Source organism: Piliocolobus tephrosceles, chromosome 8, assembly GCF_002776525.5.
Source record: "Piliocolobus tephrosceles isolate RC106 chromosome 8, ASM277652v3, whole genome shotgun sequence".
NCBI classification, from domain to species: domain Eukaryota; kingdom Metazoa; phylum Chordata; class Mammalia; order Primates; family Cercopithecidae; genus Piliocolobus; species Piliocolobus tephrosceles.
Window position 1 is genome coordinate 140,524,878 of NC_045441.1, and position 17,470 is coordinate 140,542,347.

At 41.8% G+C, this 17,470-nt stretch overlaps 1 protein-coding gene across 7 annotated transcripts in view; it reads right to left on the reverse strand.

Annotated features, from left to right (window-relative positions):
- Positions 1–413: 413 nt before the first annotated feature.
- The window catches only part of KMT2C (lysine methyltransferase 2C), a 230,332-nt gene continuing 213,275 nt past the window's right edge, over positions 414–17,470 (reverse strand). For 3 of the 7 annotated variants that reach the window (XM_026447024.1, XM_026447020.1, XM_026447021.1), the window contains exons 50-59: positions 16,798–16,937; positions 16,257–16,364; positions 13,403–14,522; positions 12,002–12,138; positions 10,566–10,708; positions 10,126–10,294; positions 5,091–5,207; positions 4,611–4,684; positions 4,222–4,330; positions 417–2,404 (exon numbers count right to left, since the gene is read on the reverse strand). In XM_026447024.1, the coding sequence (XP_026302809.1) occupies positions 2,312–2,404; positions 4,222–4,330; positions 4,611–4,684; positions 5,091–5,207; positions 10,126–10,294; positions 10,566–10,708; positions 12,002–12,138; positions 13,403–14,522; positions 16,257–16,364; positions 16,798–16,937 (2,210 nt within the window). In that variant the 3' untranslated portion in view covers positions 417–2,311. Of the gene's footprint in view, positions 2,405–4,221; positions 4,331–4,610; positions 4,685–5,090; positions 5,208–10,125; positions 10,295–10,565; positions 10,709–12,001; positions 12,139–13,402; positions 14,523–16,256; positions 16,365–16,797; positions 16,938–17,470 lie in introns of all 7 variants that reach the window. The other 4 variants (XM_023225526.2, XM_026447022.1, XM_026447023.1 and 1 more) reach the window with 3 other exon arrangements.

Genomic DNA, 17,470 nt, shown 5'->3' on the forward strand with positions numbered 1-17,470 from the left:
AAGAAAGAAAGAAAGAAAGAAAGAAAGAAAGAAAGAAAGAAAGAAAGAAAGAAAGAAAGAAAGAGAAAGAAAGAAAGAAAGAAAGAAAAACCACAACATAACCAAGACTAAATTTACCAATTAAACAAAAACAGGCTTTGAACAAGGCACCAAGGATATTCTGAATTTGGTAAACACCCTAGAAAGATACAGCAGTTCCCTTCTTTATTCAGTTGAAGGGAAGAAAAAGTGTCATGATTAGATTGAATTACGAATTTACATCTAAACTTTTGAAAATCTAAGAGAACCAAGTTGATTGCATCAACACTCTAATTGTGAAAGATGTATCAGAGGGTCAGTGAACTTCAGACAATCATCAATTTAAGAGCTCAAATTTGAACATGAGGAGTTAACAGAGAAGCTCTAGGCAGCTCTTATAGATGTAAAATATTTTATTTGTAAATGGTGATCTTCTAAATCTGTGTCCACAAATTCCAAAACCCATAACACTCTGTATACTTCAAAAAATTCAATTTTTGCCAACATTAGATACTATTATACAGAACAGAAAACAACAAAAACCCGGTAGGACAAATACTGGTAATCAGGATGTCAGGATATTGTACAAGAGAAGAAAAATATTCAGGAAACAAATTTCATACAGCTATTTATCAAGAGAAAAATATATACAATTGATTTATTCTGTAAGATAAAAATACATCATGCCATATACAAGTTCAGAACTGCATCACTGAATATACCAACAGTTTACAGTCCACTTGAATTGTGCACACAAAACTTCATTTTATACTTAGCCTGTGAAGTGTCAGTACCAGAATTTTAAGTACAAAATAAAAAGCTAACCTGGTTCAAAATGCTGATTAAGTTTCTACAAGCAAACACAAAACAGTGTTTTTTTTTTATTAAAGAAATGTAAACAAACAGTTCATACAAACACATTTTAAAATTACATCTTCCAAAACCCTATTGCCAGAGTCCTGCAGCTGTAAGCATAGTCACATCTCCTTTTTTTTTTTTTTGCTTTTTCAAATTTTTGTGTTAAATAGAAGGCTAGAGGGTTAGATTTAAGTTTCTGCTACATGATCCTATTATGTTTACATGATTCTCTATGGCCTGAAACAAAGTTCTAATCAAAACTACTTTTGCTGAAGAAAAAATTCAGCCTCCATTTGGGTGTATTTTTAAGCAGTTATTCACAGTTATCACAAATTGTAAGCACAAAAAAACCTGACTGAAGAAGTAGGGATGCAACAATATAATATGAAAAAATTAGTTTAAATTACCAAAACAGCTATAAAAGTTGTAGCATACGCCCCGCTCTGTCAGAAGGAAGGTGTATAAAACCATTAAGTACTAATAGACTGCAGTTTCCAAAAAACCCCAAACACTCTAGGTTGAAATTTTGGTTATTACATAATTATAATGGCATATTTTATAACACAAAATTATATTGTAACATCCCTATGAACATTTTATAAGCACCCGAGCTGCTGCAGAGCCTGGTAGCATTTGGTCAATAACTATTTTTATACTGTATTTTTCTCAAAATATTTACATATCTGTACAAAGTAACAGGTTTGTTAGTTCTGCAGGGAACAGCAGCAGCTTGGCTTTCTTCTAACTTTATTTAAAAATAGCTTCATTCACTTATTCAATAATAAATACAAAAGTTTCTCTTATTTTACAGAAATCAAAAACTACAATAAACTGACTCATGGAATCAAGTATTTAAATGTATTTAGTGCAAGTTATTATCCCTTAGCTCTATCCCTAAGGAAGTCATTTCAGTACATTCCTTGTTCAGTGGTGTCTACTTTATTTAAAAACATTTTGAAGTTAGAGGGCCTGCCCCTTTTTAATAAGGCCGTGGCCAGCACTCTCTGTCCCCTTCGCTGGTGATTTCAGTCTTACATTCATAGGAAGGCCCCGCCCGGGGCAGGGCAGCCATCGGCTCTTTGCCCCAGTAAAAGTTTCTCCTTAGTGAGACTAAAAAACCAAAACTACGAAACCCACCCACAAGGGAAAAAAAAGCAAACAAAAAAAGAAAGAAAAGGAAAAGAAAAGAAAGCAAAGTGCTGGACCGTTCTGTAATTCTGTTTCACCTCGGCCACTTCAGGGGCGCTGCCTCTGTCAGCTTCCTCCTGGCGCTGCTCTAACCTAAAGGACCGAGGAAATCAGAACTCCCAGAAGCTTTTTCAAAAAGTCATAAAACAGAAAACAAAAATATCTTTCTGTCTGCAAAATTCCAATGGTGTGTTGAATCGCCTCTTCCTAGGGACAAGCCGCCCGCTGAGATAGCAAGGAATGCATTTCAGTTCATCCACTTCCGGCAGTTAACAGCTCCACAGTGACACGGAATCTTGTGCTGGTCATCTTCAAAGTCAAACTTATAGTCATAGCAGAGCTGCCCACGGCAAAGACACAGGGTAAGAAAGGACAGCAAGGAAGGAAACGGCGTTTCTGCCTCCATCTCCCTTGCATTTTAAAACCAGCGAACAAAACAGATGTAAATTAAGGAAGACCTGATTTGTTGAGGTTCCAAGGGACCCTGCGCGTGCACAGAGGAAATGAGGGAGGCAGTATTTTCAAACAGCCAGATCTGAGAAAGGGGAGCCTAACCGGAGAAAGCTGTATTTCTGTGACTTCTCATAATGCTGTCCCTGCAGGGGGGGGGAGGCGACTGGAAGGGCAGCTGCTTTCCTACCCTCTCCCTGAACCCAGGAGGCTTTCACCTCCCCTCATTTGCTGAATGGGGCATGCAAGTCTGGGTGAGAGGAACTGCCCTTGCCAGCTAACCCTGTTTTTCCTCTTTCATTTTTCCACACTCAAGACTGAAAGGATGTCTTTCTATTTAGAGGTCACCAAATGAACATCTCAGACCAACCAAGGTAGGTGGGAGTCTGCATGAGTCCCACGGTAGAAGCCTCACTGCGTGGCCCCTGCAACCCCCACCACCCCAGAGAGACCCGGCACTGCGAAATGAAGGGGAGGACCAGTCATTTCTAGGTCTCTTCCGATTGAAATTATTCTAGAACACTTGCTGGAAAGACCTTCTACACAGAAAGGAAAGAAACCATTGTTTATTGAGTAGCTGTTCTTGGCAATGATTCCACTGCTTGCTTTCAGGTATCTGCTAAGTCCTTACATGAAACTGGTAAGGAAATCATCTTCTCTGTTTTGCAGAAGATAAAATAGGGGCTCAGATTAAACTATTCACTCAAGAATATTCAAGTAGGAAGGGGGCAGGCGGCCCTGGGCTCAGGTGAGTCTCTTCTGACCACCAGAGTAGCCATCGGTTACTGGCACCATGCCAGGGCTCCCACAGCCGGCCTCATTTACACGTTCCTTTGAGATGTATAATGGGCCTTGGGTCTAGTCAGATCCTTATTTTTGACTAAGAAAGGAGATTCCACAAAGACCCAAAATACAGATAGAATCCCATGAAGGGATAGGAGCACCAACAAAGTCAAGTCACTCAGGTGCCTCACTCCCCAAATGCGGGACGTTCCCCACAGAAACCAAGCCTGCTGCTCAGTAGGCAATTCCAGAACCAAGGTGCTGAATCATGATGGGAAAGACCAAGTTGGGAAACAAATGCAGCCGTTAAGGCCAATGGTAATCCCAGTGGGTGAGATGCTGGACCAGAGTCTCCGCTGAGAGCACAGAGACAATGGCAAGCTCGGCACTCAGCATTCTGAAGACAACACACACCTGGACTGCTGGAGAATGTGTGGGTGTGAGCACTTGGTTAAGCATGCACTGATCGTCAGCGTGAGCACACAATTCTCAGCAGCACAGCTGCCCAGATTTGCCACCCATAGCCCAACAGTGCCATCCCAGGAGCCACGGCCCTCTTGGAGACGGACGGGGATGCTCTTTAGAGAGGGGACGCGGCCAAACTGTCCAGGTGAAGGGGATAAAGAAGGATCCTACAGCACACAGAAATGATACCACCTGGGTGCTACGCAGATGCTGAACCCATGGCACAGAAAGGAAGGGGGAGGTGACAGCAAATGCTTACAGAGCTGCCATGTGGAGGAGGGTGGAACTGGAATGCCTGAAGGGTGAAATATTACAGGGTGGGAACACCTGGCCTACTATAGAGACAGTTTTTATCACAACAAAGAATTGGGAAACAAGTGAGCAAGTTACCGCTGTGAGGAGGAAACTATTCACCCAGGATGTAAACGACACGGCAGACACAATCTCTCAGACTCTCACCTCTTCTCCTTTCTGGATTCTCCGATTGGAGCTGATGATAATTTTGTGTCCTCTCTCAAAAGTCACCACTTCAGCCACACAATTAGGTGCACATGAATGGTTGATATACCTGCAAGCCACCATGTCAGAAAACTATATTGTAAAACAGCTAGAAGCAGCTTTAAAAACTTTCCATTTATTGAGAAAGTTTTTGCTAATTAAATTTCTATTTGCCCATTAGTGGAAGTACAAATATAAAATTTAAATAAAAATTCTCAAAACTCATTTGCTCTGAATTTTTAATCGCTGCCAGGCTGTAGTGAGAGCCTTTCCCCTGGCTTCAGTGTTCACCGCACCAGCACTGGCCCCCTGAGCAAAAGCGCTCCCCGTCAGGTTCCTCGCTGCCTCACCTCGCAGGCCCTCCTGTGAGCGTCGCATCAATCACGTGGTCGTTATCCATGCGGAACATGTACACACCACGGTTCTGAGGGAAAAGTCAGGCAGTCATCAATGTCGATCTGAAACTCCCCTGTGTTCCTATCCACACCAGGAGGACTCAGTCAAAACTGAACGGAATGGCACCCTGACCACCCTTACTGTGGATATTCTATTAGGCACAGATGACATTTACATGGCACAAATGGAAAGCATGGAATCAGCAGGTTGTGTGTAAGCCAGGATCATTAATTTACAGTCATCTATCAGAGTAAACCGTAACACCAATGGAAAGAGATAAAACTGATAAAAATACAATAATATACAGATATTGCTTTTGTTTGAAGCTGGATGCAGCATGAGACTTCATTCTGCCTTTCGGGGTGTTTGGTTGGCATGGAGAAAGGGAGCGGGCGATGGCGCCGTTTATACAATCGCAGGGACCAGACACCTACCTGAGACTCATACAGTTTCTCCTTTCTGTTTGCTACTTCATTTCGAATGATAGTCCCGATATACTCAATGACCATGGTGTGCTTCTCAATGTCTCTAGCAGCATACAGGCCCAGCCCCTTAAAAGAAAAACAAAGTGTTTATATACTTCCAATTTATTTGACAACAAATCTATTTTCTCTTTCTCATACAAAAGTTTTACCCTTGGGTCTTATTAGAAGCCATACTGAAGTTTCACTTTAACTCAAATCATTTTTGAATATGCTATTTTCCGAAATTTAAAAAATTGGACATTTTTACTACTTATAACTAGGCCATCACCAGCTTCTTCCTATGTCTTTTTTAGCACTAAATTCTTAGGGTCTATGTACAAATACTGTGGCTTAGCTGTCTTATGTGTTAGACTATCCAATCTTCCAGATTAGACAGCTGAGCTCCCACCAACTAAATAAGCTTATTGACTTGTGGTGTTTATTTTACCCCAATACTATTTCAAAAAAGACATAATAAATTTAATAACACAGAAATCGGGCTAACTATAACCAATCACTGATACTGTAAATGGTATTTGAGCTTCCCAGGAGCCAGGGCAAAGAGGAGACACAGGAAACTCTGCTGCAAATATCAGGAATGTTGGAAACAAATGAAGCTCTTGGGGAAGGCAGATTTTTCACTAATACAAAATTCTGAGGCTGGGAAAGAAGTCTGAAATGGCTGAAATGGAAGCAGCTCTCACTGCGCAGCTTGTACTCCCCTGCTGGTGGCCTGCTAGGTGCACTATTTTAGGTTGGCGGCACTACTTGTAGAGAAACACACTAAAAAACTATGGGTATTTCCCATACATAGTTGTATTTTGTCCCAATTTTGGGTTTTTGCTCTTAATTTCGACTAGAAGGCAACTGAATGAAAAAGTACTAGACTAGATGTACTAGACTAGATGCAACTGAATCAGAAGTACTAGACTAGAAGGCAATTCTAGAACTGAACTAAATTCTAGAATGTAGCAATCAACTGCATTCTTGTCGGAATTCCTAGGACCATGTGCTGCCCCAGCTGCATCCTCATGAAGCACATCCGGGAACACACAGTGGGAAGGGCCATGTGACTGACTTTAGTATGTGAACTGACTTATCCTCTCAACAATCATCTTTGGTTATCTGTTCTACTCCAGATACAACTCACAAGTGAATGAACCAGATAACACACTTAGTATGTATGGAGATCAATATAGTGTGGTTTCAGAATAAACAAGATCAGTGGAAATGAAGAGATTCCAAATAGGCCGGGCGCGGTGGCTCACACCTGTAATCCCAGCACTTTGGGAAGCCAAGGCAGGTGGATCGCTTGAGGTCAGGAGTTCCAAGACCAGCCTGGCCAACACGGTGAAACCCCGTCTCTACTAAAAATACAGAAATTACCTGGGCATGGTGGTGCGTGCCTGTAATCCTACCAGGGAGGCTGAGGCAAGAGAATTGCTTGAGTCCCAGAGGCAGAGGTTGCAGTGAGCTGAGATCATACCACTGCACTCCAGCCTGGGCAACAGAGCAAGACTCCAGAAGCTGAGGCATGAGAATTGCTTTAATCTGGGAGGCAGAGGTTGCAGTGAGCTGAGATGGCACCACTGCACTCCAGCCTGGGTGACAGAGTAAGACTCTATCTCAGAAAAGATAAATAGATCCCTGCATATATGAAAATTTAACATATAGTAGTAACTGGTATTAACATTCAGTTTATAGTCTAGATTTTGTGGGGTCAAAAGAAGAAGAAAAAGGCTGGGCGTGGTGGCTCACACCTGTAATACCAGCACTTTGGGAGGCTGAGGTGGGTGGGTCACAAGGTCAGGAGTTTGAGGACCAGCCTGGCCAATATGGTGAAATCCTGTCTCTACTTTAAAAAAAAAAAAAATTAGCCGGGCATGGTAGTGCACACCTGTAGTCCCAGCTACTTGGGAGGCTGAGGCAGGAGAATTGCTTGAACCTGGGAGGCGGAGGTTGCAGTGAGCCGAGATCGCGCCACTGCACTCCAGCCTGGAAACAGAGCAAGACTCAGACTCAAAAAAAATCCGGCCAGCCACAGGGGCTCATGCCTGTAATCCCAGCCCTTTGGGAGGCCAAGGCAGGTGAATTGCTTGAGTTCAGGAGTTCAAGACCAGCCTGGACAACACGGCAAAACCCCATCTCTAAAAAAATATTTTTTAAAAATTAGCCAAGTATTGTGGTGTGCGCCTGTAGCCCTAGCTTCTCAGGAGGCTGAAGTAAGAGGATTGCTTGAGTCCGGGAGATCAAAGCTGCAGTGAGCTGAGACTGCACCACCGCACTCCAGCCTGGGTGACAGAGTGAGACCCTGTCTCAAAAAAGAAGAAAATAAATCAGTTAAATATGAGTGGGTTACTTCTAAATGGCGCTTCAATAATTGGTTATCCAATGGAAGAAAATGAAATTCTATTTTAAAAATTTTATGCAAGAAAAACTCTACAATACATATACGATCTAGGGTCTTGACCAAGACTAGATGCAACAGAAAATTATGTATATTTGTCTATATAAACATTAACTTTTACAAGAAAAAAGATGTCACACTTGCTGGTAGACAAAGGGTATTTTGTAGGGGAAAATTCTGAACAGTGTAAATTGCTACAAATTGAAAAATGGACAAAGGATATGAATACGCAATTCCTAGGAAAGCAAATCCAAATGGCCGACATGAAAAGCTGCCTATTCAATTAAGGTAACAACGTCAATCTATATTTATCAGGCCAACTGAACAAAAATATAGTAACACCAGCCACAAATGGGAAACAAGAAAATAGTCTCACATGCTGCAGGAAGAGGTGTGTAATGAGGGCCTTGTTCGAAAAGCGGCAATATCTATTTAAATGAAAAGTTCACACACTTTTACACAGAAACCTTACTTTTGGGAATATAGCCCATAGGAGTGAAACTATTAATTCATTTTGATAGTTGTACAAGATATAGCAACAGTTTGTTATGAGAAAAATTATAAACACCATAGTAGTGCAATGGTTTAACTGCAGTTCATCAACACTATGGAACATCACATAGCCATTCAAGAGAATGACATGAAGCTACCTCAGCTGATGTAGAGGGACCTCTGAGTATTACGGAGAAAAGGAAGATGGAGAAAAAGAAATATAACATGATTCCATTTTTATATATGTACATAAAAGTGTGTATATTTCTAAGATATTAGCACAGAAAAACAGGATACGTATTAGATCATCCACGGGATCCCCAGGGAGGTGGGCAGATGGGAGGCTGGCAGGATGAAATGAGTAAACAGACAGAAACCAGAACTCTCAAAAATGCTTCAGGTTCAAGATGACAGGCTGAACACAGTTAAGATATCCACTAAAATCACAGTAAAAGCACATTCCTCAAGAACACGAATGGGTATAAGAGTGAATGGACTATTTAAAATGAAAAGTAATTGCCTTAGCAGGAGAAAGCTGCAACTGGAAGGAGGAGAGGCAAAGCACTAATTCACCTCCAGAATCCGAGAGAGGCTCAACAGAAAGGGGCAACAGCAGAGAAAAAACAAAGATACTCCATTCATAATGCAGAAACAGAATGTCAAACATAAACATCAAGAGCAGAAAGGGCTCGTAGCTAATCTTTAAAAATGGACAAGAAAGATTAGCAGATAAAGTAGAGGAAGTCTCACAAAGAACAGAGAGACAAGGAAACCAAAAACAGAAGGGGAAAAAGGATATAAGACACATTATTCTCTGGCATGCAAGAGAATCACCCAGGGGGCCCCACCTCCAGAGCTAGATTCAGTAAGGCTGGGCTGGGGCCCCCAAACCTGCACGTTGTAACAAGCTCCCTGGGTGATGCTGCGGCTTCTAGTCTCAGGTCCACACTTTGAGATCCTGAATCTCAGGGGTCTTCGTATAAACACAGAGGGAACAGAGGGGCAGAACTTGCAAAAGAATGAATACAAAACACATTTCTCAGACGGAAGGTCACAATGCTCCAGGTTGAAAGGGCTCATCAAGGGAGGAAAGCAATCAATAAAAAGACCTTCACTGAGGCGCAGTTCTGTGAAATGTCCAAATATCAGTAAAGGGAAGATCCTACTAACGTCTAGTGAGGAGTAAAAGGTTCCGACAAAGGAACCAGAATCTGAATGAACACAGACAAAGGAATGCTGATCCAATTTACATGGTAAAGATATTTCCCTGGCTGCCGAGAAGGAACTGGATGGGAGGAGACGGCCAGGTCTGCAGCGGTACAGGTACGTGAGATGTGGATCAGGATAGGGCTGGGAACCTAAGAGTGGGTCTCAGAGAAATTTTAGGAGAAAACAGAACTTGATGATGCTTTAGGTCTAATCTGGGGGTACTGAGGCCAACGTACACACACGGTGACATCACTGAGTAATCCAAGGCGCCTGTAGGATGGCGGGGTTTAGGAGCTGGACAAGTTTGACAAAGTAAGAGCTTTGTAACTCCATTCTGAGACATCCAAGGAGAAAAATGCTGAACAGGCATTTGGATATTTGGGTCTGCAACTCAGAAAGTATGGACTATAGGTGTAAACTCAAATGCTTAGCCTATACATGGCCTTACTTGTAAGACAGTCCACAGTCTACCAAAAAACGTGCAATGATTTCATGAAACAGTAGCTTCCAAAACATAAGGTAACTTCCAAAATGGGTGTACCTTTTGAAAATATTTTCATTTGTATTTCTCTGAAGTGCTTGAAACAGCTCTACTGAGCACTCCACAAATCCAGAGTGTGCAAATGACAATGCTCCCTGCCTCCCGGAGCTCCCAACGAGATGCAAAGGTGCGGATTCCACTGGTCTGCTTTCCATCTGGGGAAGCCAATCACTAAGTTCCAAGACTACAGATTAAATCCCTAGTCTTATGAAGGGACAGGATTTGAAGTGATTTTGAAAACAGGTTTCTGTCCGCGCAGCTATGTGAAATCATTTTCACATACTGGACGTCAACAGCTTCAGACTGCTAGACTCTACCCTGTCTCTCCACTTCCTGTACACAAAGTATTTCTTCACCTGAATCCGAGACCGTGCCAGATACACGTTGGATTTCCATTCAGTCTTCATCTTCCGGTACTGCGAGGACTTGGAGTGAACAAACTGTTTACTATAAGGTGCGTTCAGTTCTCCAGTGACTGTGCTCTGGAATGACTTTGAGGTGCTGGTGCTGTTTAAGGTGTGAGGCCTGCAGACAATGGCATATCAACAGGAAAAAAATAAAAGGAAAACTGAAGATACCTCTGAGTAATGCCCAAAACCAGGTTAATTCAAATTCTTACTGACAGAAACATACATGGAAAGCTGCCTAGCAGAGACACACGGCGAGTTCTCTTATGTAATTGGGCACATACACAGCCAGGCAGCAGGGTTTGTAAGCAGCAGACAAATCAAGCACAAGAAACCACTAATACGCCTAGAAACCCTGGGCTGTACTATGTGAAGTTAAAACAAAATACCTTAACACAAACCTCTTGACATGGGCACTCATTTTAGGTTCAGAACGGGCACAACCTGTGGGGTTAACGGCAAGAGGAAGTTCCATGAGAGGATTTCGGCCGTATCGGAAGGTATAGTTTTCACATGCCTCAACCCCAGGTAGCTGAAAACAAGCAAAGTAGACACAAAGTCAACCCATCTGATGGAGACCACAGACAATCTCAAGCTGGTCAAAGGATGGCCCACGACAGAAATAACTCGTCAACATTTTCCTCGATAATAAAATGGTCTTCTAGCTTGTGTTCAGAATATCAGCCTGTAGGTAGATCTACCTAAATATGAGTAAGCAAATTCAGTTTCAAAGCCACACTTAGGTAAACCCTGCCAAATGCTCCTTGAAGAAAAAGATTAGCCCATGCAACAAACACTGGCTGACCAATGTACACGCTTGTGTGGTTTCAGGGTCTGCCTATTCCAATACCCACAAACACAGGGCATGTAGTGATTCGCATTTAGTTCTTTCACCTGGATTAATGCCAACTTTTCTATCTCTGTCTGGAATTTTACAATTAAGAATAGCTTAAAAATCATTTATAAGGTTTCTTTCTTGATCATTTCTCACTTCTTTCAACTGGACTTTGATATGATGAGGTTGTCACTCTCCATGTCCTGGGAACACAGAGCATAGGTGTTAACTCAAGGTTTACTCAAAGTAATTTACATGTTACACCTCTTTTCTGGAATACATTGCTTGTGAAATTTATTTCTCTACAGTCATAAAAGGTAAGCTTCATTTAGGCAGGGCTATTCCAAAGAAAACAATTAGGCACATTACTCAGTGGCTTTTGGGGTTTCCTCTGCTTCTCCAAAGAAAACACACCAATGATATTTTTAGTCTTGAAAACAACGCCTTAGAATCATACAATTTTCTAAAACTATTGTGTAGATATGGTTCAGTTAGACTCACTGCCAAACAGGCTTGTAATCTTTTAAGCAAAGAGATGTCAGAGGACATAAACCAGTGCTGCTGCGATCTACTGCCCTCTAGTGACTTCACCCTAGGAAGAGGGCAGGAGAGTGGCCATAAATACCCAGTGTCAGGAAATGGGCACACTGACATTCTGAGGTGGGAGCACCTTTAGAAAGGCAAGGGAAGAGGAGAGTGTCCTCACCCATCCAGCACACCCAGAAGATGGGACAAGCCTGGTGTCCTTCACCCCTGCTTGCCTCCAGCCTGGAAAAGAACCTTAAGTTTGTTAACTACCTCACTGGGTGAGTACCACGTACTGAGTTCTCCCGATAAATCACCAATGCCTTGTTTCCTCTAAGACAAACGGGTTAATCCACAGGCGAAGTTACTTTCCGAAGAGTGCCACAAATGTTACAGCATGTGTTCAAGAGGTCACACTGAATTAGCAAAGCAATTCCAATCTCAAAGCCTGACCAAGACACTCACTGATTCCGCTATGCGTGCCACTGCAGAGACGGTCAGGCCAAACAGATCCTCTCCTTTTAAATATGCTGGGAAAAGTTGGAGCATTTCAGACTTTTTTCTCACACATGCTACAGGCTCCAGTATCTTATCCCAGACACCTACATAGGGACAAAAACATAATTTTTATGGGAAATAGGATACAGTATAAAAAACAAAAGCAAAATGAAGAATAACCACTCACAAAGATTTACTAATTTCCAAATAAATCCTGTTGGGCAATAATCTAATAAGTCTGTTTGGTAATAATCTAATGAATCTGTTTATTAAATGGTAGCAATTTATTTTAAAGACCTAAATTTTGGAGAAAATAATAGATTAAGGACATTAAAGTGGAAAAATTTAATATAACTGAAATTCATGCGAACAGTTCATTACTTTCATACTGGCCATATAACATATCAGATTATAAAATGATTAGTCTAATTGGTAATGTCTATAGGTATGTTCCTTTCCCCTCAGATTTAAAATGTTAAATTGATACCTTCTTTGGAATTATCTTTAGAGTATTTTCAGACTTTTTTTTTAAGTGCTAAACTTAAGAAAGCAGCTCTACATACTTTTTGTCTGTGTACTTTCTACATAAGCAAAAGTGGCAATCTAGACTTAACCACACAGGTCCAGACTAAGTGTTTAATTTCCATCTCTAAACTGAAGTAGTATCTGATTCTAAGACAAGACAATGTATACAGTATGGTTTAGATGTCATTCCTGCCTTCTAGAAACTGACTTTAAGAAAAAGGGGGTCCCCGCAGGGTGCAGTGGCTCACGTCTGTAATCCCAGCACTTTGGGAGGCTGAGGCAGGTGGATCACCTGAGGTCAGGAGTTTGAGACCAGCCTGGCTAACATGGTGAAACCCCTAAAATACTAAAAATCCAAAATTAAAAACTACTAACAATACAAAAATTAGCTGGGCATGGTGGTGCATGCCTGTAATCCCAGCTACTCGGGAGGCTGAGGCAGGAGAATCGCTTGAACCCGGGAGGTGGAGGTTGCAGGGAGCTGAGATCGCACCATCGCAGTCCAGCCTGTGCAACTAGAGAGAAACTCCATCTCAAAAAAAAAAGGAAAAAGGAGGTTCCCAGTGCAAATGACAGGCAACCTTTATCTACAAATCGTTCTCAGATTTACTTCACCAACTCTTATGTTCAAAGATATACTGACAATGAAAGTCTTTAGACAACTGTATAGCAAAGAAAGCAAGGTGTGAGAACACAAAGACGACTGGCATTTGTAAATGAAAAATTATACACATTATAAAATATAAAATGAACACGAGACAAACATGGAAAACTGACAAAACGCATTCATTAGCCTGACATCAGAGTAAGTAGTCTGCACAGCATGTGAATGGCAGATGTTACCTTTAGGTGAGATGTCACTTAGAACCAGGTCTTCATGGCCTTGTTCCACAATCCTGATGACAAACACCGGGCGCCCGTCCTTCTCCTCAATGGAGCACAGGTAGCGGCAGCGCCTGTTGGCATAACGCGTGCTCCAGTACAGCCGGCTGGCTTCATAGCCCACAGGGAAGAGTGCTTTAGGAGAATGGAATGCTTGCATCTGCTGTGGAAGCAGCTGACCGATTGTGTGGAAGATGAGGCTACCCACGCGAAAGGTATGGTCCCGTTCTCCTCGTTGCACGATGCTAGCAATCTGTCGCACCTCATCACGCTGAACATAGACCCTCCTGAAGACTGCAAAGTAACTTAATTCTTGCTCATGAATTCCCTTTGGTTTGTGCATGGGGCAAAGCATAGTTTTGTCCTTAAAAAACATGCATTGTGCTTTAATGGCGCAAGTAAAGTGATAAATGTTGGTGCATCGAAATCTGTGGCATCCACTAGTGGCACCTGTCTTGTGACAGAAGACGCATTTCATTTGTAGGCCTCTCCTCAGAGCTAGCTCCACATTTATTAAGGCACCAGCCTGAGTCTCATAGACCTCCGTGGACCACAGAGCGCAGTTCAAGTGGACCCACAGATCCAAGTCAAGGTTGAGTAGCCTTGCTGGTCCATCTGTCAATCCATCACCTTCTTCATGACAAAAGCAACATTTCCGATAGTCTTTGGGCACAGGATCAGGTTTAAGGGAAGTGCCCAATTTCTTTAGAAATTCATCTATTTCATCCTCACAAGGTGGTTTAAATGTCCCCTTAGGGATTACAATATGAATGCTCCACTTCTTCCATTTCATTCCTCTCCATTTTTTATTCAGCGGCCTACAGTCTTCAAACCCACCATGGACAGTTCTTAGCCGAGGCTTCAGCTTGACTGTTACCTTCAGCTCATCTGGCTTGGCCTCTACTTTGGCTGCTTCAAAAGCAGGAGGGAAGGCGATGGGCGGTGAGGCAGGGGGAGAAGCCTTCTCCTGGAGCTGGGGGAGACAGTGCACATCCAAAGTGGAGATGTTGTTGCTGTACTGATGAAACGCTTTGGAAGGCGTTTCTCTCATAGGTGATTGTGGCAATGAAGGAACAGATTCCTGGGCAACAGAAAGAAACCATGACAAAGAAAAATAATTCACAAGCCCGAAAAGCAATTCTTGTTAAGACAAGAAACTGAGCAGTATGACTGAAGAGGATGTGTGGGGCAGAGGGAGAGTCAGCAGTAAGTGCTGGGGCTCACGCATCGCAGAAACTGACCGTGCTCTAAGGTGCACAGGAATAGAGAGCGGGTGACGGCAGCTGTGCCGCATCCTTTCCAGGCCTTTTCCACAAAGCCAGAATTCTGGAGAATATTCTGTTCTTATACTTTCTGGGACAATCCCCTTTCTAACTATATTAAAACCAGAAAAAGGAAAAAAAAAAAAACCACAATGCTTTCAGAAGAGCTAATATAATTTGTACAACGGAACAGTGTTTTTTGTTTAACCAAGTAAGAATGCTGCAACATCATTTCTTGAGAGCTTATCTCCTCTCTAAAATTCACATCTGTTAATCTCAGGCTTAATCAACTGGCGTAAATGTCAGAGAAAGGGAAGGAGCCCCTGTCAACAAATGAATCAATAATATTAACTTTTCTCTGAGGCTTCTCAGCTCTGATCTGGCTGCTGAAAGAGTTGAGCTGAGAAGAAATCTCCAATAGCTTATTTACTTTATGGTACAGAGTATCATAAACTAATAAAAACCAACCCATGGGGGCTGCCCTCTTTTCACATGCCCCAATCCTGACAAGGTACCTGAAAAAAGACATGCCTCATACCAAATCAGGCAGGGACTGCAACCAACTTAAAGTATATGGTGAAAAAAACCTCCTTGCATTTAAGCTGATACATTTTAAGGTCTAAATTTATCTGTCATATAGCTTGGATTTTATTACAGGCATACTACACACAACTACCTGTTAAAAGGAAGTCTTCAGAATGTTCTTCTGTGCAAGACATACTAGAGCAATAACCTGGACGGAGGACTGACTGGCAGTAATAATGTAAAGTAAAAGTTTCCTTCAAAACGTGATTATGAACATATCATTTGTGCCAACTATTCAGTTGGACACACTCAAATTACACAAAATCAAGTAAAGCAGACCTCTTTCACCATACTATGAGCAAAATGTTTTCTCTTAAAATGCACACAAATAGTCTTAAATTTTACCTTTGAACATGTTTTCCTATCGCGGTAACATCAATAGAAGTAATTTTAAAATATTAAGATATTTACGGCTAGGTGTGGTGGCTCACACCTGCAATCCCAGCACTTTGGGAAGCCGAGGTGGGTGGACACAAGGTCAGGAGTTGAGACCAGCCTGGCCAATGTGGTGAAACCCCATCTCCACTAAAAATAGAAAAATTAGCTGGGCATGGTGGCGCACACCTGTAATCCCAGCTACTCGGGAGGCTGAGGCAGGAGAATCGCTTGAATCGGGAGGCGGAGGCTGCAGTGAGCCAAGATGTGCCATTGCCCTCCAGCCTGTGGGACAGAACGAGACTGTCTCAAAAAAAATATGAAACTGGTAAAATTAAAGATTTTAATATTAGTGTTCTATTTATTTAACTTTTAAAACGTAACTCTGCCCACTTTTGTCAAATAACTAAGTTGAAAGGGCAGCATGACTCAAGGCTCTCCACACCTTCTCCTCTGCCATGACAGCATCTGCCTTAGATTTCCCACACAGAGCTCCATGAAGGCAGGGACACATCTGTTTATTCACTCCCACATGCCCAGAACAGAAATCACTTGTTATACATTATTATCAGCTGAGATTATCCTCATCTCACCTTGTTTTCTGAGTTTTTTGCTTGTGCAGTTGATGAATAAAGAATAAAGCAGTTATTACTACAAAAGACAATGTCCTTCTCTACCCGCTTGGTGCTTTCTCGGGAATCCTGAAAAGCAAAGAGAAATGTGTGGGAATCTCAACAAGTCAAAATTTAATAAAAACAGGATCTATACACTGTTTTTACGTTATATTCAAAAGTGACAGTGGTTCTTTATCTTAATAGTAGAAAGAAAACTGTGTCCCAATATTTAGCATGTGATGATTTAGCTAGGGAGAAAATAAACATACAGAACCAAACTATGTGGTCCACAGTTCACTCTATTTAAAATATGTAGTCCTCAAAATATTCCATTTAACAGCCTCTTGTAGGTCTTTGGTGTTCAGCTCAAGCACGTCTAACATATGCTGATGCCACCACCAGGAACATGTGTCCATCGCACCACCATAAGTGGTGTCTCTCTCTGATGTTGGAAGAGACGCTGCCAAGGACAATTTCGCTGGAGGTGGGAGGTGGGGTCATAAAAGGAATAGCAAAGTACCTTGTTCAAAAGGGTCAGATCTTTGAAAGATTTCCGCACACCACTTCCAAGAATAACCACTTTACAATGACAACACCACTGTGGTCTGAGTGCTGCGCTTTCTGCAATACCATGACTAGAATCCTTATATCCAGAAAGACCTAAAGGCAATCAACTTTTGTTAGTAATTAAAACTGACTGATGACACAAGGTGGCACATGGTGAAAAATTATGTAACATCAACTCATTACAACATGGTTCATGAACTTTACATTATTCTTTAATTAATAAAAAAAACTTATCTTTTAAGCAATGGTTACAGAATCGATTATCTGACACTGGGGCCAAAATAAAGAAACATGCCTATTCTCAAATAGCTGGGAAAACAACGGCAGTATAAAAGAAGAATCTCATTAAACTAAGTCACCAAGAGAGATTACTATTCAGTCTAAGTGCAAAGTAAGACAGAGGGGGAAACAGGTATTACTTTTGCTTGCAGGTTAAGATGGTAAAAAAACATTTTATGAAAGATACAATGATAAATGTGTAAGAGTCTTAAATAAGTGTGACTTACAGAGTCAGAAATGAGGAAAGAGCCAAGGCCAAGGATAAGAAGGTAAATAAGGACTCAGGAATTAGAAAGCATCATTCAGGTGTAGTGTGAAGGCAAAAAAGAGCAGGGAAAAAGTGACAG